The sequence below is a fragment of the Narcine bancroftii genome, chromosome 2 (genome assembly GCF_036971445.1).
Source record: "Narcine bancroftii isolate sNarBan1 chromosome 2, sNarBan1.hap1, whole genome shotgun sequence".
Classification (NCBI taxonomy): domain Eukaryota; kingdom Metazoa; phylum Chordata; class Chondrichthyes; order Torpediniformes; family Narcinidae; genus Narcine; species Narcine bancroftii.
Window position 1 is genome coordinate 104,126,923 of NC_091470.1, and position 23,552 is coordinate 104,150,474.

The 23,552-nt window shown below is 45.4% G+C and overlaps 1 protein-coding gene across 2 annotated transcripts in view; it reads right to left on the minus strand.

Annotated features, from left to right (window-relative positions):
- Positions 1–23,552, minus strand: part of LOC138754056 (secreted frizzled-related protein 1-like) — a 137,573-nt gene that overhangs the window by 89,100 nt on the left and 24,921 nt on the right. The window contains exon 2 of one of the 2 annotated variants that reach the window (XM_069917803.1): positions 23,384–23,461. In XM_069917803.1, coding sequence (XP_069773904.1) covers positions 23,384–23,461 — 78 coding nt within the window. Of the gene's footprint in view, positions 1–23,383; positions 23,465–23,552 lie in introns of both variants that reach the window. The other variant, XM_069917802.1, reaches the window with a different exon arrangement.

A 23,552-nucleotide genomic window follows, 5' to 3' on the forward strand; every position in this document is an offset into this window, starting at 1 on the left:
TTTACAAAAGGCAACAGATGAAAGATCTTGCTTGAGCCGCAGAATGTCTGGAAGAGAACTTCTTGTTCTAGGAGGGTCATGTGGTTTTGCAAGCAAAGAGAGTTAAACAGGCTTTTCTCTCTGTGTCAGAGAGAGAGAGACAGGGAGATTACTTGTACCGTGTTAGAGTCAGCAGACAGCTGGGACTGGAACAGGACAAGCTGGCAAGCTTATGGAAAGTCCATTTGTAAGGCAGCTGGTCAAAGTCTTTGTGGTTCATGCAAGAGAAGAGGACTGGCTGTCTAATGCTTCACTTGGAATAAGTGAAACAAGAAGAAACTCTGTGGTGACCTGAAAGAAAGAGGTTGTCTCTGGAAAACCCTGAAGGGGCAAGTTTCATCAGCAAGACACTGAAGTGGCTGATGGAAGTAGATCAGTTGTGGATGTCCCGAATAGCAAATCTCTCTCTGAAAACCGACAAAAACCTTCCTGAACGGTAACCATTTACCTTTCGAGCACCAAAGCCTGGTGAACTTTATAAATGTTAAATTCTTTGCGCATTATAAGAATGCCTGCAACCAGTGAACTTGGAGGAATGAGATGAGATTGGACTGGAAGAACTTTTCTGAACTTACACACACATTACATACACGTGCATTTAGAATTAGAAGGGGGTTAAATTAGGTTAAGTAAGTCAATAATGATGTTAAAGTTTGATTCTATTTTCATGTTTAAAGATAATTAAAAGCAATTTTTGTTTAAATAACTATTTGTCTTGGTGAATATCTATTGCTGCTGGGTTTTGGGGTCCTCTGGGCTCATAACAGTCCAAATAAAAAGCAAACGTTTTACTGTCTTACTCTTTTGTTTTACTTCACCTGCCATCCCATATGTTTTTTGAAGAGTGGGAGGGAGCTGATGTGCCCAGAGGAAACCCGAGTGGACACCAAGTCCTTACAGGATAGCACCAGATCCGAACCCAAGTCGCTGGCACTGTCCCACCATTGAGCTAACTGCTACGCCAACGGTTTGGGAAAGGTGTTTGGATCTGGAGTGGGATTGAGATGATAGGAGGTGGAGAGGCAGGGAGAGGGGGAGACCACGCTAGGACATGAGGAAGGTAAGAACGAGACTAGTTAAAGGAGAGATGGTAGCAGTGGAACAGAGTTTCATTGTTTTGTATCTAGACCCTATAAAATATTAACTAGGGACCATTGTGTCATACTCGTGGAGATATGCAGCACTATCCAGTTCACATCTACATTGGCCATCAACTATCCATTGAACTGGCTGAGGGAGTTTCTCCTCACCTCTGCTTTAAATGGGCACCTTCTAATTCTAAGACTGTGCCCTCTTGTCCTGGATTCATCCACCAAGGGAAACATCTAATTCCCTTCCACCTTCCTTCCTGTATCTACTTACCCATTAGCCTGTGTTCCTCCCCCTTCCCCTTCCTTCCTCCTCCCCCTCCCGCCTTTTAGGGGTCTACCTGTTGCTCCAGATTCCTGACAAAGTGCTCAGGCTTGAAACGTCGATGGCCTCTCACTTCATGTGGACGCTGTGCAACCTGCTGAGTTTCTCCAACACTTTTGTGTGTTGCCCTCAACCCCAGCATCTCCAAGTTTTCTTGTTTAATGAGCATTTTCACGTTTTCTTTTGCAACATTCATTGTCTCGGCACATTAACAATGACTCTCAGTACCCTGGGTCACCATGATCCCGGTTCAAACACAATCTCTCAATGTTTGTCTGCCCTCCTTCTGCCAAGAGCTTTTGACTCACTTTGATCAAATTGCGGTGCACGATTCAGTACCAAGCAGAAAAATACAGGAACTATTATCACCATCGTGCCCTCCTGACATCATAGTTGAACCAACCAACTTGTTTACTTTGTGAATGAGAAAAAAATAGTGACTCCAGTGGACCAGTCAAAGATGTTGGTTGATACTGGAGCTGGGGTGGTCACGATGAGATGGCTTTGTGGGGAAGGATGGCAGTCTAGAACAATGGTTCCAAACCTTTTTCTGTCCGCTCACATACCACCTTAAGTAATCCTTTACTAGCCACAGAGCACCAATGGCATGGGCACTCTGTGGTTCATAAGGAATTATTTAAGATGGTCTGTGGGGGGGAGGGGAAACGGGGTTGAGAACCACTGGTCTTGAGTCTATCCGCTACCAGACATTGAGGGGCTGAGACTGGAGGGGAAGACCCTCTCAAATAATGGATGGAGAGAAGGTACGAAGCAATGAAAACACTGCTACATAACAAATTTGGGAATGGACGTAATAATGCCCAGTAATGTAATGTATGAAAATGATGCTAAGGATGTGAAAAAACTGCTCCTTTGTACATAATTTTAAAGTATTTTTTAAAAAGTATAAATTGGTGAGGCCAAATTTGGAGTGTTATGTGAAGTTCTGGTCACCAAACTACAGGAAAGATATCAATAAGATTGAAAGAGTGTGCAGAAGATTTACACTGATGTTGCCTGGACTTCAGGAACTGAAGAGGTTAAATAGGTTAGATCTTTATTCCCTGGAGCATGGAAGAACGAGGGGAGATTTGATCAACAGGCTTTATTCCACTTAAAGTCCCTACTGTGGTTAGCTGTGCTGGCTCCGTGTGACTGACCTCAAGGGGCCGGATGTGGCTTATATCCCGACAGATGATTGGCAGCCGACCGGGTGTTGTCTTGTTCTTCCTGATTGCCCCCTACAGTAGGCTAGTGGTATATCACCATAGGGGTATAGACAGAGTAAATGCAAATGGGCTTTTTTCCACGGAGGTTTGGGTGAGACAAGAACTAAAGGACTTGGGTAAGGGTGAACGGTGAGATGTTGAACGGGAACTTCTTCCCACAGAGGGTGGGGAAAAATTTAAAGGGAACATTAGGGCAGAGAGTGGTGGGAGTGTGGAACGAGCTGCCAACTGAAATGGAAAATGTGGGCTCAATTTTGACATTTAATAAAAATGTGGACAGGTACATGCATGGGAGGGGTATAGAGGGATATGGTTTGGGTGCAGGTCAGTGGAATGAGGCAGAATAATAGTTTGGCACAGGCTAGAAGGGCCAAAGGGCCTGTTTCGGGGTTGTATGGTTCTATTTATGTAATTACTTATCTTGTCAAAGGATTGGATTTCCTAACCTTGAAGCATCTGTTGAACTAAGTTCATGAGATTTGCAGGGGAATCATTCAACAAGGCCCTATAGAGCTGGAGCTAAAGCAACTCAATGCCCTCTTCCACCCTGCCCCTCGGCTGAAATAAATACCCGGCTGAATTTCAGGTCTAAGACAGCAGAGAAGATACTTGGGCGTGTTTTTAGTGGACTGGCAGTGGAAGACAGAAAATGATGCTTTCTGGTAAATTTCAGTCCCGTCTATTGCTGCTGTCATTGTGTCCGACTATTATTACTGTGTAGTACAATATTGACAGACAGATCTAGGACGCTCTGACATTTCCAGGTGGCAACGTTCCTGCACCAAAATATTAAAGGAGGATTTTTCAAACAATGGATTTTTTTGTAAACGCCTATAACTGACCTAGCGTTATTATGGATCCTGCAACAGCACACCTTTATGTTTAAATCTAAAATGTCAGACATATTCATAATCCTGTAATTTCCCTTCAATTTCAGGGGACGGTGCATATTAGAGCAGTGGTTCTCAACCTTTTTCTTTCCACTCACATCCCACTTTAAGTAATCCCTATGTCATAGGTGCTCTGTGATTAGTAAGGGAATGCTTTAAAGTGGGATGTGAATGGGAAGGAAAGGTGGAGAATCACTGCTCTAGACTCAATTGTTATAGAAATATTTTGCTGGAGAAAAATTGTCCATTTATGTGCTAGAAAAATTCCTCATTTATGTGCTAGAAAGGCAGCCAGCCCTTCGGGGAGTACTTGGTCTGCTATTGGATTGGGACTTCTGCCTTCACTTAACTGAGAAATGATTTTTGGAGAGGAGTGAGCAACTACAAAATAAATAATTGTTTAAAAATGAGCATTGGCCAGGACGTGAGGAATGGTGAAGCTCACGTCGGAATAACTGAGGGCTTTGTAATCATAAAGAAGCAGGCGTGCTTTATGTATTGCTCATCTGGAACCGCGTACCTCCTTGACAATTACAGTGGTTGTTATCTATGGAGCAGGCAGTACCCATAACAGAGCAAAAATTATCAAAGTACTGCATAATTGGAGTCAGGCGCGGAGTGGCTGAGGAGGCAGATTAAATAACATTGACCCATCTGCGGTGGATCAACGCGTACCATTGAGTTCTGCTTTTATGGATTTGTTTGTCCCCTGAGACCGTGACATGAGGCACTCTTTTTTTTTCCCGAAGGAAGTTGCGTTTTAAATAAGCATCCTCCCCCTGGCAGTTTCCACGGAAGCTGAGTGATTCGGCATCAGAACTTGAAACAGTGCTAGATGGCAATACGGTCAGGCTCCTTCCCAGTCACCCAGCTTTGGCAGCTTTTCGAGGGCACGCACACAGCATTGTCCAGCTGCAGATACAGGAGCATCAGAGCCAGCACCACCAGGCTGAGAAGCAGCTTCGTCCTGCGGGCAGTGAGAATGACCTGCTCATACTAACCATCTGAGCCTCTAATATCTATTTATGTTTATATGTATCGCTTGTCCCTGCGGCCACCCACTTCAATTCTCCATCCCATTCCCTTGCCGACATATCTGTCCATAATCTCTTGTACTGGCAGACTGGGAGCACCCACAAATTAGAGGATCAACATCTCATCTTCCCACTGGGCAACCTCCAACTGCATGCCATTAATATCGACTCCTCTGGCTTTCATTAAAATCCCACCCCTTTCTTCCCCGTCATCTTTTCTTTCCCTGTCTCCTTTCGCACAGAAATGATAAATTCTCACCTAATCCCTTATCGCATCTAATTGACACCTTTAGTTGGTCTGAATTCCTCCTTCATTGTTTGAATTCTGAGACTTTCTGATATATCCTTGAAGAAGAGCTCAGGCCAGAAACATCGGCAATATACCTTTGTCTCCTGTAGATGTTGAAAAGACTGGCCGAATTCCTCCACCTACAATCACAGCGTCTGCAGCCTAGCTCTGCATATGTGTCTTATGTCAGGTTGTGTGTCTGCATGTTTTAGCACTGAGCACCAGAGAACGCTGTTTCGTCGGGTTGTACTTGAACAATTGGATGATAATAAACTTGAACTTTAATGAATCCCCAAGCCACAGTGAGAATTATTTTGCAGTATAACAAGCGATTTGTACAAATTCATGATTCCGCATAATTCTGCATCCAGTTTACATCGTGCATTCACATTGATTTAATGTCCTAATCTGAGATAGCTCTCACGGGCACCATATCTTCCCAAAATACACCTTGGAGTTTCACACAGAGCAAGAGACCAGTTGTCTGCTACTTCAATGAAGTAGAACTAATTTTGTAAATGCAGAAAGTGCTCTTTTGTGACAGATTCATGAGCTTCATTAATTGATCGTTGAACGTGTCCACACAAGTGGATAGGGTGGTAAAGAAAAGCGTATGATATGCATTGGGATGCGAGTACAAATGTAAGGAGGTCAAGACTGTGATCTATCTAGGGAAAATAGCACCAATGGAAAGCACTGAAATTATCCCCTCCATTAAAACTTACTTCAACCCTTCACCCCACAACCATCCCTCGCCATCCACTTCGCCTTCCCCACCTGTCTTTGCCGCTATAAAACCCTACGATAGTCATATCCAACATTGTTTTGGATACATTGAGATATTGGAAGATGATCTACACCTTAAAGCACACAGCAGTCATTTCAATGAAAAAAAACCCCTCTGCCTACTTCAAAGGCCAGCATTCGCTGAATGAAAACAGCGAACGGCGTTCCCCGGGCCAGCGCAGAGCAGCCAAAGTTAAAGGTGTTGAGTGGCTATCACCGTCACTGCAGGCTCCCTCTCTTCCCTTAGGTGGGAAAGTGACTCTCGGGTGGGAGAGACCCAGGAAGATGCCAAAGCCCACGCTCAACCTCAGTGCACACCCTCCTCAGCCCTGGTTCCAATAGCTCAGAGTCGATGTCGGGAGACCCAGTGTAGACCAAGGGGAGGGTTCGGTATCAGCCATTGGGATTACTTCAGGGTGATATGTTAGTGGGAAGGCAAGGTCGAGAACCATTTTCTAGACCTATTTTCGTTGAGAAAAATTGTCATTGGCTCATTTCCTTTGGAGTTATGAAACCATGCACATAACGAGTCAATGAGGTACAATTAAAACAGTGGGTTTCAAACTTTTTATTTACACCCACATCCCACTTTAAGAAATCCCTTACTAATCACAGAGCACTGATGGCATAGGGATTACTTAAGGTGGAATGTAAGTTTATGGGGGAGTTGGAAAACCATTGATCTATGGGGAACGCTGCCGTCGAAGAGCAGTGGTGATCATCAAAGACCCTCACCACACAGCACCCACTCTGTTCTCACTGCTGCCATCAGGAGAGAGGTACCAAAGACTCGCACCACCAGGTTCAGGAACAGCTGCTCCCCCTCCACCATCAGACTCCTCAACAACAAACTCATTTAAGGACTCTTACTTGTGCACTTTATTGATTTTCTTCTGTTTTCTCTGTATTGCACAGTCAGTTTGTTTACATTTGTTAATGTTTATAGTTCTCTTATTTGTTTACATGTCTACACTGTGTACAGTTTCTTTTTTGCACTACCAATAAGTGGTAATTCTGCCACGTCCACAGGAAAAAGAATCTCAGGGTTGTATGTGATGTTGTGTATGTAACTGAAATCTGAGTTGTGGTGGAAATAGATACTATAATAACCTTTAAGGGACTACAATGAATGTAAAGGGGATGGAGGGATACCTATCAAGTTGAACATTTGATTTGAACATCATGTTTGACACAGGCACGTGGGCCGAATAGCCTGTTCCTGTGCTGTACTGTTCAATGTTCTATTTATACTGTACATAAGAGGTTATAATTTGAGAGTTATCAGACCAAATACCAGCCCAGAAGTCTGAGAAGTCGTGGTGTTAACTCTGAGGAAGTACAAAAGTCAGAGGTATTATGAGTAGTTTTAATTTTAATTTGATTTCATTTAGGCATACAGCATTGTAATTGGCCCTTCCATCCCACGAGTCCGTGCTGTTCAAATGCACCACTTGACCTACAAAGCCTACACATCTTTGGAAGATGGGAGGAAGCCGGAGCACCCGCAGGAGACCCATGCAGATCAGAGGGAGGTCCAACTCCTCGGAGGCAGCGTTAGATTCGGACCCAGGTTGCTGGCCATGTAATAGTGTCGTGCTGACCGCTATGCTGACTGCTGTGAAGGAAACATTAGACTGAGGCCCTCAGACGTGAAAGTAAAATATTCTTTTGCATCCTTTCCAGGAAGGGGAAGGACAACATGATTCGTGTAGCGGTTGTCACGACGCTGTTACATTGGGTTCAAATCTGGCACTATCTGTCAGGAGTTTGTACGCTCTCCCCCGTGCCTGTGTGGGTTTGCTCTGGGTGCTCCGATTTCTTCCCACCGTTCAAAATGTACTGGCGGTGGGGGGGGGGTTGTTGTAGGCCATTTGGGCTTGATTGGACTTGAAGGCCAAAAAGGCCTGTAACCGTGCTGTATGTCTACATTTAAAATTTAAAAGGGAGCTCTCCCCAATGTTGTGGTGTTCGTGTGACCAATTCTCTGCATTACCATCCTATTGTTTGAGTGGGGTCTGGCTGTGCACATTAATAGGCTGCCCTGAGAATGCCCAGAGGTTGCCATACAAATGCAAATTCTTTTGCACCAATCTATATTTTGTTGGTGACAACTGACACCAGTCTCTATTTGTGTTAAGTCAATGCTACCTTGTAACCATATTTACAAAAACTTCATCCGTCCAAATGAGACCATATCTGGTTCCATCCCCATATAGTTTGAAAGCTGAAAAACAAATCCAGCCCAAAATGAAATCACGCAACTCCAAAATAAAGCAGAAACAATACAAGGGTTATTTCAGCTGTAACAAATACATCAGACATCAACTCATCTGCTCCATACATACGGGGAACCAGTTGCATGTTTCTTGAGTTCCTGAGCACTTAGTCATAAAGAGGAAAGAAAAGATTCTACAGAGGGATGGTAGAACTCTCAGAAGAGTGAATATCAATACACCACTGGAGTCCGTTTGAGTTCACCTATCGTGGACACATAACATCTCCTCCCTTGTCAGGAAGGCACAACAGCGATTGCACTTCTGAGGTGGGCAAGGCTACCGGCCACCATCCTGTCAGCCTCGTACAGAAGCTCTGTTGGGAGCATCCTGGCCGGCTGCCTCACAGTGTGGCGCGGTTGCTGCAGAGAAACGGATCGGAGGTCAATCCGCAGGACCAGAAGAATGAGTGCAGTATCATTGAGGACCCCCACAGCATCTTTCAGCTGTTCCCGTTGGATAAGAGATACAGGCTGAGGAACAGCTTCTTCCCACAAGCAGCGAGAATACTGGAAGACCAAAGGAACCACTCACACTAACCATCCGAGATTCTTGTACACACGAAACAATATTTATTTATTTGTAACTCTGAATACTTGACCTCCATATGTATTGTCTGGTTGTCTGTATGTGTGTTATGCCTGGTTGTGTGTCTGTGTGTTATGCACCGAGGACTGGAGAATGCTGTTTCATTGGGTTGTGCTTGTGCAATCAGATCACAATAAACCTGGTCTGACAATGTATGCAATTCATCTGCAGACAAGCATGCGTACTTTTATCTGTCACCAAAGCACTTGCTGTGGCCGAACGGCTTTTGTTGGGTGCACTTTCAGTTTCGAGCTCTTCTACGATTAAAAGCGAAAGTCTTTTCCAAAGGAGAATGTGTTTTTTTTTTGTTCCATCTTCCGAGGCAAGGCAAAATGACGATGCTGTCAGAGGTCTGCGATCATCTAGAAACCATCTTCCGTTAGAATATCTCCTCTGATTCTCTCTTGAGCTCACCTGAAGTAGCATTATTCTCCTTGAAAAGGGAAGAGAGGTAGTGTGGAAGAAATGAAGCCATGCTGGACCACACAAGAGGGAGTGACAACCATTAGAGCATGGAGTAGGGCACACTGAGGGGGAGACAGTAGAATAAACAAAATGGCTGGTCAGGCTGTGAAATTAGGATGGCATTGCAAAAATAGATGTACCGTGGCAATGTCACCCTATTAAAGATATTCACTTTTTTCCCTACCCATCCCTTCCCTACCTTCTTTGCCACTGAAAACCCACTTGTTTTCTCTCTTTCCCTCCTATAAATGGTCTCCGACCCAAAATTTTTAAAATTTAGACAGACTGTACGGTAACAGGCCCTTCTAGCCCACGAGACTGTGCTGCCCAATTACACCCAATTGACCTAGGACCTGGTACATTTGAAGGGTGGGAGCACCTGGAGGAAACCCACGCAAACATGGGGAGAAAGTACAAACTCCTTACAGACAGCGGGGGTTTTGAACCCGGGTCGCTGGCACTGTAACAGCGTGACGCAAACTGCTATGCTAGCCGTGATGCCCACTGTTTCTCTTTCCCCAGATGCTACAAAGTAAAGGGAAGATAATAAGAATGCGCTGTCAGTTTGTGAAATATGTAAATACAATATGGGGCAGCGCGGTTAACGTAGTGGTTAACGCCATGATATCACGGCGCCAGCGACCCGGTTCGACTCCAACGCAGTCTGTAAGGAGTTTGCATCTTTCTGAGGAGAACTGCATGGGTTTCCTCCGGTTTCAGCCCACCCTTCAAAAAATGATGTATCTGGGCCTTGCGGACTCGTGGGCCGGAGGGGCCTGTTACTTTGCTGAAGGTCTAAGAAGAATGGTCAGGAAGGAGGGAGTTTTACGTTTACATTTCTCTTTAGGTGCGTTGAGCTGTTTAGATTCCATTTTCCACTCCAGTGGTGATTTCAATTTTAAAATTTTTAAATGTCGACATACAGCATGGTAACAGGCCAATTTGGCCCATGAGCCCGTGCCGCCCAATTTACACCCTATTAACCTACAACCCCTGGTACAGTTTTGAATGTATCGGAGCCGCCGGGGAAAATCCACGTGGATGCGGGGAGAACGTACAAATTCCTTACAGACAGCACAGGATTTGAACCCAGGTCCGGTCCCCATCGCTGGCGCTGTAAAGGCCTTGTGCTAACCGCTACGCTTCTATACAGCATTTTCCCACTGTTCCTGAACAGCAGCAAGATTTTCACGATTTTCTAAACAGACAGTGAAATGCTGGAGGAACTCAGCCGGTCTCCCAGCGTCCATAGGGGGTAAAGATATATGACCGACGTTTTGGGCCTGAGCCCGTCTTCGAGGTATCAGCAAAAATTAGCCAACTTTTTGTTCTTTTGCATGATCTAATAACCACCCAGTCTTCCCTGTCTAATTGTTGAAGCCAGGCATTCTGCAATCGGGCTCTTGACCTTTCGTGTGGCAAGCTGTTCACAGCAATTGTTTTCTCCCTCAAGGAGGGTGGAGGGTGTGCGCCAGCGTCCTTCAAAAGTGCTGAGGCAGCAGAAGGCAGCAAGGGCTCAGGACGTGGAACAGTGTGGTGGTGAGTCCTGAGAGAGAGGCAACATGTTTAGACGCCTGGTACGTTTGACGGAAAAAGAGCTAGACAAATAATAAACGAACTGACAGGAGCACTCATCACAAGTGAGGCTGTGGCGGGAACAAAAGTGGTTTTATTATGTTCATCCCCGGTCTGACTGAGTGTGCTTTCAAACCACACACAATCGGCACCTTCATTCTCAGTTCATGATGTTTCACTCTTTCTGTCGGGAGCAGTGCTAGATTATTCAAAAAAAACCTACAGGCTCAAATCTCAATGAAGTCAAGAATTTCAATTTTTAAAAAAAACTTGTAAAGTGATTCACTTGTGAAAATATTTCATTAGCCAGCTGTGCGGCTGGTTGACAAGTTTAGCTATTCTCTATCGAAATTGTGTCTGCAGAGTGAATGTTAATTGGATTTAAAAGGCTCTCCAAGGACTCAAAGCTTAGTTTCTATTGCTCAATTTTATTTTTCCAAAAATAAACTTTATTCACAATAATTATTTACAAATAAGGATAACTGTTCAAAGTCTTTGTTTGGGTGTCAGTATTGCCAAAAGACCATAAGGCCATATGAGACGAAATAGGCTATTCAGCCCATCAGTCTGCCCAGCCATTTCATCATGAGCTGATCCATTTTCCCCATTCAGCCCCCCTGTCCAACCTTCTCCACAACCCCCTCCCCATGCCCCGGCTAATCAATCTCTGCCTTAAATGCACCCAATGACCTGCCCTCCACCACCGCCCATGGCAACAAATTCCACAGATTCACCACCCTCTGGGCTGAAGAAATTCCTCCGCGTCTCTGTTCCAAGCATCACCCTTCAATCCTGAATTTGTGTTCTCTTGTCCTAGACTCTCCCACCATGGAAAACGACCTTTCTACTTCTACCCTGTTCATTCCTTTCGACATTCAAAATGTTTCAATAAGTTCCCCCTCATATCTCCTAAGTTCCAATGATTACAGTCTAAGAGCTATCAAATGCTCCTCATACAATAACCCTTTCATTCTTATAAACCTCCCCTGTATGCTCTCCAACATCAGCACAAATTAGGAGCCCACAACTACAGGTACTCCCCAACTTACAGCAGTAATTTGGACCGAAGGGTTGGTTGTATTGTAGTGGGCCGAGCAGGCACAGTGTGGTATTGCAAACTGTCGCCAGCGTGGTTCTTCGGCAGTCGCAAAGAGCCATAAGACATCTGGGTACTCACCCAGTTAATGGACTGCATGTGCGCAGAGCTGTATGCCAAGTAACAGCATGTTGACTTAAGGAGTCTCCTGCTGGAAGGTGCGGGATGCTCGCGGTACTGAATTTAAACTTTCTGGTTCTGTGGATCGGCAGTAAACTCATGATGATGTCTCACCCCATCCCGTGGAGCCCAGGACTTGAGGTATATAAAAGAAGCCTCTAAAGTCTAAATAAAACAGTCTTGTGTTGACTAAAACCCTGCAAAAGGTCGTCAACACAGCCCAGGACATCACAGGCAACACTCTCCCAACCATCGAGATCATCTATAGGGAGCGCTGCCGTCGAAGAGTAGCAGCAATCATCAAGGATCCACACCGCCCAGGTGGTGTCAAATCCTGGTCGCTGGTGCTTTAACAGCATTGTGCTAACTGCGACACCAACTGTCGGTTAAGTTTACCGGGGGCAGGGTTTTATTGTGCACCCTGTGTGTGCTGAAACATACCCAATGGATGAGCCACCTGGTGATACTGTGGCTGCGCCAAGATAGGGCGGCACAGTTGACGTAGCGGTTGGCGCAATGCCTTTACAGCGCCAGCAATTGACCGGGGTTCCAATCCCACACTGTCTGTAAGGATTTTGTCCGCTCTCCCTGTGCCTGCATGGGTTTTATTCGGGGGTTCCAGTTTCCTCCCACCCTTCAAAAACGTACTGGGGTGCAGGTCAATGCGATGCAAATTGGGCGGCCCAGACTCTTAGTGCCAATTTGGCCTGTTACAGTACTGCAGGTCTAAATGAAAAACAAGATAGTGTGGTAGAGAAGTGCCAGTCAGCACTAAGTGGCAGGACAAGAAGTTCAGGCAATGGGAGCAGTGGAAAAGGTCTATATAAGAACATAAGAAATAAGAGCAGGAGTCGGCCGTCCGGCTCGTCGAGCCTGCTCTGCCATTCAATGAAATCATGGCGGATCTGATGATCGGCTCATTTCCCCCAATCTGCCTTTTCCCCATATCCCTTAATTCCCCTACTAGGTAGAAATCTATCCAACCTGGCCTTAAATATATTTATTGAGGTATCCGCCACTCCTTCAATGGGCAACGAGTTCCACTGATTCACTGTTCTCTGGGAAAAGCAGTTCCTCCTCATCTCCGTCCTAAATCCACTTCCCTGAATGTTAAGGCTCCGTCCCCCAATTCTAATCTCCCCCACCAACTGAAAGAACTTACCCACCTCTATCTTATCAGGTCTGCCTGATTTGTTACTGTGCAGAGAACCACATGTTTCAAGTTACATACAGGCTGACGCTGGTGAAAAGGCAAAGAGTGAGTTATTTAAGTTTTATATGGAGCGTCTCAGTAAAGCTCTGTGGTTTTTGTGCTGAGTTTTTCTGATTTTCTTTCTGAAACCTGACGAACAGAAGGAGCAGTGTTTCACCATGGTCTGTGTGAAACATTTTTCTGTGGTCAGAAGATGTAGGCTGCAGGATCTAGGCAGATCAATCCATCACTAGTGTGCTCGCTTGAGTTGCGTTACCTCTTTCAACTCCAGAAACCGCTTTGCATTTAACCCTTTCCTGAGCCCAGAAATAAATCGTGGGCTCGGGGGTGTTGTAGGGCCTGATGATTCCTTTCACTTGCCTGTCTTGCCTCAGTCTCACCCCCACTCCCTGTGCTGTCTGATGCTGTGGAGGGTGTCCGGCCTGTTGTGGACAGGGGTGTACCAGCCCATCCAGGCCCTGCTCATTAAATGCAAGCCTGCTCCAGAAATGACCCTGCAAAAAGTCTCTAGTTCATCGACGCAGCAAGCTGCAACACGAACATATTTAATTTGTCATCCCTGGTGCTTCCTGGAGTTTGGGGTTGGTATGATAGGTACCATATATTCTGACATATAGGACAGACCTTGAACGTTCAAAATGTCACCCCAAAACCAGGGGTCATTTTATGCCAAGTATAAAATCTGAACCTTAACAGCGAAATCTCAGTGCTCCCTCCCCAGGGACCATCCACCCTATCCATCTGCCATCAGCCCCATACAGGCTAATGAAATTTAAACCTTTATTGGGCAATTTGTTTTGAATTAATATATTAAATGTGCCTAGCAACATCACTCCACAAGTCAACGGTAAGTGCCAGACTTAGGATAGTTGTGCCTGAGGCCCCCAAACCTTTTAGACCATCAACTCCTTCCATTGGAATCCCCCCCCCCCCCCCAGAGTGGAGGTGGAGGTGGCATCACTGGGCGGAGGGATGTTGGTGTTGGACGGAGTGGGAGAGGAGAAAGGTTGAACACGTGCCTCTTTCTTCTCCACTCCATCAGTCCTTTGCTCTCTACTTATTAAAAGGCTGAAACCAAAGACAATATGGCAGCCACCTCGGCCAACTCTCGCAAGAGGTTGGCCACCCCTGCCATAGGCGCTTTTTTCCGTAGGCCCAACCCTGCTTTCAACCACAAAAGTTCAACTGACCCCACTCCCCCACTCTTTATTCACCCCCTGGCATCTATAGACCCCTTGGATTGCCCCATCGACCCCCAGGGGTCGATATCGAACACTTTGGAGCCCTCCTGTCTTATGCAGTGACTATAGCTCAAAATCTACATTTTTGGTGGGAATTCAGGGGTCGTCCTATACAGAGTCGTCTGTATATACACCAGCATATATGGTAACATCAATACCTGAAAGGATGGCCAGCCCAGAGTTATCTAACACCATGTTTCATGGAATATTCTAATCTGTGTTACCTTACCATATTGTGGCTCAGAAGTTAGTTGGTAAAACAGAATCAGAATTTATTGTCTGAACATGTCACAAAATTCATTGTTTTACGGCAGCACTGCAGTGCAAATATTGGTATAAATTACATTTTTAAAAAATAAATTAGTGCAAAAGAAGAGAAAACAAGCTGTGATTCATTATCCATTCTGAAATCTGACGGCAGAGGGGAAGAACTTTGGATATTTGTCGTCAAGTTCCCAAGTAGGCCTTCATCCCGATGGGAGCAGAGTGAAGAGGGCAAGGGTATGGCCTGGGCGGTGGGCGTCCTTGAGGATAGAGGCTGCTATCTTAAGTCACCGCCTCTTGTAGATGTCCTCGATGGACTGAAGACTGGCGCCCGCAATGGCGCTGGCTGAGTTCACAACCCTCAGGAGTTTTTTCCTCTCCTGTGCAATGGCCCCTCCGAACCAGACAGTGATGCAACCAGACAGAATGCTCTCTGCGGTCCACCTGTAGAAACTTGCAAATCCTCGGTGACCTACTGAACCTCCTCACACTCCTCACAAAATATCGCCTTCTTGACATTGACAAGGAGGCCACAGGATAGATCTTCAAAGATGTTGTCACCCAGCAGCTTGAAGCTCTAACCCTTTCCACTGCTGACCCCTCTAAGAGGGCTGGTTCATGTTTTCCTGATTTCCCCCTCCTGAAGACCACAATCAGCTCCTTAGTTTTGCTAACATTGAGCGCAAGGTTGTTGGTGTGACACCATCCAACCAGCTGATCGATCTCCCTCCTGTACGCATCCTCATTGCTGTCTGTGATTCTGCCATCAATGGCAAATTTGTGGATGGCGATCGAACAATGCATAGCCACAGAGTCATGGGTGTACTCCGAGTAGAGCAGTAGGGTAAGCACGTATCCTTGGGGTGCGCCTGTGTTGATCGTCAGTGAGGAGGAGACATTGTTTCCAATTTGAACTGACTGCGTTCTTCTGATGGGGAAATCAAGGGTCTAGTTGCAGAGGGCGGTGCAGAGGCCTAGGTTTTGAGCATGACTAGAACTGAAGGGACAATGGCGTTGAAAGATGAAAAATAGCCTGATGTGCGGGTTGCTGTTGTCTAAGTGATCCAGAGCTGAGTGGAGAGCCAGTGAGATCGTATCTGCTGTAGCAGTATCGACGGATACGATGCACCTGGAAGCAGTGGGCAGTCACGGCCAGTCTGCTGTTTACCTGACTGAATAGGATTCCCCAAGGTATTCAAGGGAGCCAACTAACAATGGGCCATTTCCAAATGTAGGTGACGATCCCATCCCTCTTTCATAGAAAATTACAGCACAGTCCAGGCCCTTCAGCCCACAATGTTGTGCCTACCCCTACACCACAGCAATCTATCTCCCTCGCTCCCCCACACCCATAACCCTTTATTTTTCTTACATCCATGTGCCTGTCTGAGTCATTTGAATGTCCCTATTGTACCAGCCCCTACATTGAATTCCAGGCCCCCAGCACTTTCTGTGTAAAAAAGTGACATCTCCAAGAAACTTTCCTCCACTCACCTTAAACAGATGTTCCCTGGTATTTGCCATTGTCGTCCCAGGATAAAGGTCCATTCTATCTCTGGCCCTCATAATCTTCCATATCCCTATTAAATCACCGCTCATCTTTAATCACTCCAAAGAGAAAAGCCTTAGCATTCTCAACCTTACTTCATAAGGTATGTTCCCCAATCCTGAAAATGTCCTGGTAAATCTCCTCTGCAGCCTCTCCAAAGTATCTACATCCTTTCTGGAATAAGGTGAACAGAACTGAACTCAATGATCCACGTGTGACCTAACCAGAGTTTTATAGAGCTGCCACATTACCTCACAATTCTTGAACTCAATCCCTTGACTCATGACTACCAAAAGGTAGTGGACACAGCCTAGGACATCACAGGCAAAGCCTCCATCGAGAATATCTACAGAGAACCTTGCCGTCGGAGAGCAGCAGCAATTGTCAAGGATCCACACCACCCAGCACACGCTACCATCTATTCTTGCTGGTGCCATCAGGGAAGAGGTATCGGTGCCACAAGACGCGCGCCACCAGGTCCAGGAACAGCTGCTACCCCTCCACAATCAGATTTCTCAACGACACACTCAATCATTTAAGGTCTCTTACTTGTGCACAATCAGTTTGTTTACATTCGTTATCTGTTTACAGTTATTTAGTTTACATATTTACGCAGTGTACAGTTTATTTTCTGCATCAGCATTTAGTGATAATTCTGCTCTGCCCGCAGGGAAAAGGAATCTCAAGGTTGTATGTGATGTACTCTGAAATCTAATGAAGGCCAGCGCATCATACACCATCTTAAATACTCCATCAACTTATCCAGCAACCTTGAGGGATCTGGCTCCAAGATCCCCCCGTTTTTCCACACTGTGAGGAATCCTTGTGCGCGAGTGTGTGGTAACATGCTGAATAAGATTCTTCCTTTGCACGCCAGAGCTCCCTAAAGGACTGTTGGTGGCAGTCACCGTGAATTTTAGATCTTTATTTTATCACTTTGTGGAGCCTTGTTATGGAACAGTGATTTCCCGATTACATGCCTGAACCACTAACCATACAGCCAAGCTCAGAAACATATGTGGTCAAACAACATGGCCTAACCACGTACATGTTCTGATTCAATTCGGTAGCAGATGAACTCTGTGCGATCTGATTGGGAAGTCACATCAGATGTGGGATAAGTCTTTTATAGGGTCAATGAAGAACTATCCTCTAACTGTGCAAACAAGTGGATAAAGTCCCTTATATCATTCAGAGGCAAATCAAATTTCTAGTCTGATCTTTTCACCTGCTTCTTTATAAATGTTCCACCGAATACAACCTTCTAAACACAGTTAGGTCTGGCCTTTCATCTACCTTGAGGCAGGGATTTTTGATCACACTCCCTCCCAACCAACACCTTCATTTTTCACTGGACTTTTTTAAACTGCAGACCCCGGGTTGCCTCCCAGGTGAGATCACTGGGGCAAAGTAAACTGCAGGTGGATCGACCCATTAAATTGCTAACCCGGCGATTTAAGGGGGATCCCACCCCCGCGATGCGTCACGCACTCACGGGAACTATCAGTAGTCAGTCTCCCCCCCCCACCGTCTCCCCCACCAGCTGTCAATCACCACCCCTGTCAGTCCCCTCCCCATTAGTCACCTCCCACTGTCAATCACCACTTCCCCAATTAGTCACCCTCCCCCCTATCAATTGCCATATTGTACATACATATGTATATCCCCTCATGTTGGCTATTCCAGCCCTTGGACAAAGCCTCTGGCCATCCACACGATCAATGCCTCTCATCATCCTGTATCAGGCCACCCCTTATCCTCCGTCGCTCCAAGTTCACTCAACCTATCATAGGATGACGACAGGTTGAGTTGCACCGAGTACCTTCGGGTTTCTCTTGTGCAAGCTGTTGACAATGAGCTTGACCTGATAAAGCATGCTTTCCAATCCAGTCAACATCCTTGCAAATATCCTCTGGAATATCCACGTCCTTCCTGCAGTGAGGTGACCAGAACTGAACCCAATATTCCAAATGGAGTCGAGCTAATGTCTTGAACAGTTGCAACATTACCTTACAGCACTTGAACTCAGCCCCTCGGTTCATGAAGGCCAATGCACCATGTGCCTTCTTAACAACACTATCAACCTGTACAGCAGCTTTGAGTGTCCTGTGGGTACGGACCCCAAGATCTCTCAGTTCGTCCACACTGCTCTGAGTTCTCACTTTAACATTGTACTTTACCAACAAATTTGACCTCCTGAAATGAACATTGTGATTAACAGCCACTTGGATAAGACACGAGAGCAACAGGGACGGTGGGCCTGATCCCAGCTGGGTGCCCGACTTTTTCAGTGACAATAGGAGGAAGCATCAGAAATCAAGCATTTAATTTGCATTTTACATATATAACAGTACGTACAACCCTGAGATTCTGTTTCCTGCGGGCCAGGCAGAATTTCTACTTATCATTAGTGTAAAATACTGTATTCAAGAAAAGATATGTATACAAAAGAGAGAAATGTAAAGAAAGAAAGAAATGTAAATAAACTGACTGTGCAATACAGAAAATAAATATTCAATAATAAATAATGTGCAAAGTCAAACTCCTTAGATGAGTCCCTGATTGAGTTGAGGAGTTGGATGGTGGAGGGGCAGCAGCTGTTCCTGAACCTGTGGCTCGAGTCTTATGGCACCTTTCCTGATGGCAGTAGTGAGAAAGGTACTGGGTGGTGTGGATCCTTGATGATTGCTGCTGGTCTCTTGACGGAAACATTCCCTGTGGAGGTGGGGAGCGTTTTGCCTGTGATCTCTTGGGTTGCGTCCACTACCTTTTGCAGGGCTTTCTGCTCATAGCAGGCCGCAGGGCAGCCAGTCAGCACACTTTTCACTGCAACAATTTATTGTTGTTTGGCTTTCGGTGGTGTGGGGGGGGGGGGGCGGTGGGCGTGACATTTTAAGACAGGGAAATTCACAACTGTGGGACTTGAGAAGAATAGCAGAACGTTGCGTGGGTTTCAGTGGCACAGAGTCTTCAGAATCCCCGAGTGTCAAGAAATAAAGTAAAGCAAGGTCAGTTATGCCTGACACACTCTACTCTCAAGCTGTTAAAATCGGACTTTAATAAGCTTCAGTTTCGAGCGCCATGAAACAGAAGTGTTTTATGGTCAGACAGATGTTATTTCTGCTGAAGAATTTTAATTGAAATTACACATCTGATAACTGTAAATAAACATAGCCATTCAGTTCTGCTAAATGTCCATTAAGATGTCAGAAATTGCATTCGGTAATCTCTTGCCAGTCCATTAATTGTTTTTTTTTGGGGGGTGGGGGAAACATTTAAATTAAAAATACACTTTTATCAATCAGACTGATATTAAGGTTTGCCATTTTAACCTTGGTAACATCGGTTAAAGGATCTTATTTGAAAAATCCATCAGATATTTGCAAACAACAAGTACGTATTTAAAATGAGAACCCAGATCTTTCCATTGTACATGGAGCTCCGTGTTTAAAAGTGAACAGATATATATCAGCTGAATCCTAGTGATTCCAAATGTGATCAGTCCTTGTCATTCCGCGACGTGACAATTGTCATCTCAAACTAAGTTCGAACAACGCAACTGAATTTAGTTAGTGTTCACAGTGGATCTGGAAGACATCCATTCAGTTGCTTGAACAGAAATGAAAATGACAGATGCTAATTGAGTTAATAAGAAATGAGTCCGTAAAACAGAAGCAGAAATAAGCTTTTCAGCCCATCGAGTCTTCCCCACTATTTAATTAAATAGAGCTGATCCATTTTCCCACTCGGCCCCACTGCCCGGCCTTCTCCCCATAACCCTTTGATGCCTTGGCTAATCAAGAACCTATCCATCTCTGTCTTAAATACACCCAATGACAACAAATTCCACAGCTCTACCTCCCTGAAGAAATTCTTCCTCAGCTCTGTTCTAAGCGGACGGCCTTCAATCCTGAAGTTATGCCCTCTCGTCCTGGACTCTCCCACCATTGGAAATGACCTTTCTACATCTACTCCGTCCATGCCTTTCAACATTCAGAATCAGAATTTATTGTCATGGACAAGTCACGAAATTCGGTGTTTTGCGCCAGCATCATTGTTCTATAAACCACTTTTGCAACAATAAATAAAAAAAACAAAACAGTGCATGAAGAGTCAGGCCATGTCTTTGGCTCATTGATTATTCGGGAATCTGAAGGCAGCGGGGAAGAAGCTGTCCTTGGGCCACTGTGTGCTCTTCTTTAGCCTCCTGTCCCTTTGTGGCTGCACGAAATGTGCCACTGAGATTCCCCCTCGTTCTCCTAAATTCCAATGAAATAATACTGATGTCATAGCACTGGCTCCCAGATTCAACAATGAACATCCCTGTGTAAAGTCTGCAGCCATCCTCCCCCATACGGCCCCCTTCGCCCTTAGGGTGCAGTAAGTGAGAAGTACCAACTAAACTTGACTGGTTCACAGTGAAGGGGGCCCAAAATCTTGGCGCCGAGTCCTAAGAGGTCCATAGCTAAAAAAAAAGGTTGAGAATGGCTCATCTAAGGTACCAGCTCCCAGTGGCAATTTCTCAGCCAAGCAGCTTTACCTACTGTCAATTACCAGGGCGGCACGGTTGGCGAAGCGGTTAGCGTGACGCTGTTTACAGAACCAGTGACCGGGGTTTGAATCCCGTGCTGTCTGTAAGGGGGTCTGTATGTTCTCCCCGATTCTGCGTGGGTTTCCTTCAGGTGCTCCGCTTTCTTTCCGCCGATCAAAAATAAAATGTATCGGAATTGTAGGTTAATTGGGTGTAATTGTGCGGCACGAGCTTGGGGGCTGAAAGGGCCTGTTACCATGCAGTAGTCTAAAAAATTTTCAACTCTCTTTTATCATATCTAATTAACACCTTCTGTTGGTCTGGACTCCTTCCCCGGCCAGGTCTTTATTCTGACGCCTTCTTGATCTTTACTCACATCTTGAAGAAGGGTTCAGGCCCGAAACATCGGTCATATATCTTTACCTCCCATGGACACTGCGAGACCGGCTGTGCAATTGCAATTTGTTTTTTTTTAATGGTTGGTAAAAATCCCATGGAACTCATATAGGGAAGTTCCTCAGGATCACTGTGATGTTCCCTACCTCAAACACCACTCAAAGCACGTGGGGAAAAAAGGCCACAGGAGGCATCGACATGGCAACAGTATGCTGGAGCCTTAATAAAATGTTTTGGAACTGTGAGGTGGGCTGAAGTAAATCTCTGTGATCAACCCACTGTGACATCTAGCACATAGAAGTGAATTCCCTTATTGAGAGATAGAGTTTCACAGTACAGAACTGGCCCACTCTGTCCACGCAGACTTCTTTGCTATAATCTCCATCCATTCCTTGCTTGGCAAAGTGTCTGTCTAAATGTCTCTCAAACTGAGTAATTACACCTGATTTTGTATGATCTAAGAGCAGAAGTAGGCCATTCGGCCCATTGAGTCTGCTCTGCCATTCCATCATGAGCTGATCCATTCTCCCTCTCAGTTCCACTCCCCTGCCTTCTCCCCATAACATTTGATACCCAGACTATTCAAATAGCTATCAATCTCTGCCTTAAATACACCCAATGATCAAACCTCCATAGCTGCCCATGGCAGCAAATTCCAGAGGTTCACCGCTCTCTGGCTAAAGAAATTCCTCCCATTCAGTCCTAAAGTTGTGCCCTCTTGTCCTTGACTCCCCTGTCATGGGAAACAACAATGTCCCGGCATTTCAACAATTAAAATACTTCTATGAGGTCCCCCTCATTCTTCTGAATTCCAAGTCAAATGTTCCTCATATGTTAACCCTTCATTCCAAGAAACATTCTTGTGAATCTTCTCAGACCCTCTCAGATTTAAAAAATTTATTGTCTTGAATGTGTGTCGTAATATTCATTGTTTTGCTAATGCCAACACAGCCTTTCTTAAATAAGGAGTCCAAGGCTGTCCCCGTACTCCAAGTGAGGCCTCACCAGTGCCTTATAAACCCTCAACATCACATCCCTGCTCTTGTATCTTATTTCTCTATATATGACCGCCAACATTGCATTCACCTTCTTCACCACCGACTCAACCCTAAAGGAGATTAACCTCTAGGGCAGTGGTTCTCAACCTTTTTCTTCCCACTCACATCTCACTTTAACTAATTCCTCTGCCATCGGTGCTCTGCGATTAGTAAGAGATGGCTTAAGGTGGTGTGTGAGTAGGAAGGCAGGTTGAAATTCACTGCTCCGGACCCAATTGTGACTGAAATATTTGGCTTGAGAAAAATTGTCATTGGGCTATTTCCTTTCGAGTTCTGAAACCATGCACATAATGAGTCAATTAGGGATGATTAAAACAAAGATTTTCAAACACTTTCTTTTCCACTCGCATCCCACCTTAAGCAATCCCTTACTAATCACAGAGCACTAATGGCATAGGGAATACTTAAAGTGCGATGTGAGTGGAAAGAAAAAGGTTGAGAACCACTGCTTTAGGAGATCCTGCACGATGACTCCCAAGTCCCTTTGCACCTCCAAAATTTGAATTTTCTCCCCATCCAAATAATAGCCCACCCGTGTATTCCTTCTACCAAAGTGCACTTTCTAATATTGCATTTAATTTCCCCACTTCTTTGCCTATTCAGGGATGGCCAATATTTTAATCTTTAATTTAGATCTACAGCAGGGTAACAAGCCATTTTGGCCTACAAGTCCGTGCCGCCCAATTAACCTAAACCATCCCTCCGGCACAGACTTGTAGGACAAAATGGCCTGTTACCCTCCTCTAAATTAAAAATGTAAAGGTTGGCTGCTCTTGTAATCGAAGTCTCGCTGTGGCCTCTCCATTTCCTCCTCACTACCTACCTCACTGGTGCATCAAATTCCAGGCAGCAACCAAGTTACAGCACAGCCTCTTCCATGCCTCAAGAATCTGACGGCAACGCATCACTTATGGATTCAAAAGCAGCTTGGCAGAGTCCCTGAACGCTTAGTTCTGTCATTCTCATTTGAGGCTCCGTCAGTCAGGTCACCCAGAGTCAAACGGTTTAATGGCAGAGATTTCACATGGTGACGATAAGAGGGTGAGGTACTCCTGATCAGATCCTGGACCTCCCCACTACTAGTCGGGCCTTTGCAATGGAGAACACAGAGAAAAATCTTCCTCTTAACTGACAGGCACCCTGCTGCGCCACTTGTGCAGGCAGACTTGAGTGTGCCTGCGTAGAACCCCACCGATGACACCCTCTGCTACACCACCCGATCCCAATGACAACAGCACTGAGCTCAATTCGGGCACAATCAGTATGTCTCAGATGGAGAGAGGCCATGCCAAAGGGGAGATGGCTTGGGCGTTGCCATGCCAGTTGCTTCTTACCAAATTCACTCGCGCAGAGGTGATCCAGGATAATATCCGTGTTCATTTCGTTGTCACAGGGTGGACAAACTTCTGATGCTGCTGGGGTAAAACAGACAGAGCTCGTGGTTAGTGAGTGCAGAGGAGGTGAGAAATTGCATTAATAGTTGGCTCAAACGCATCAGCAGTA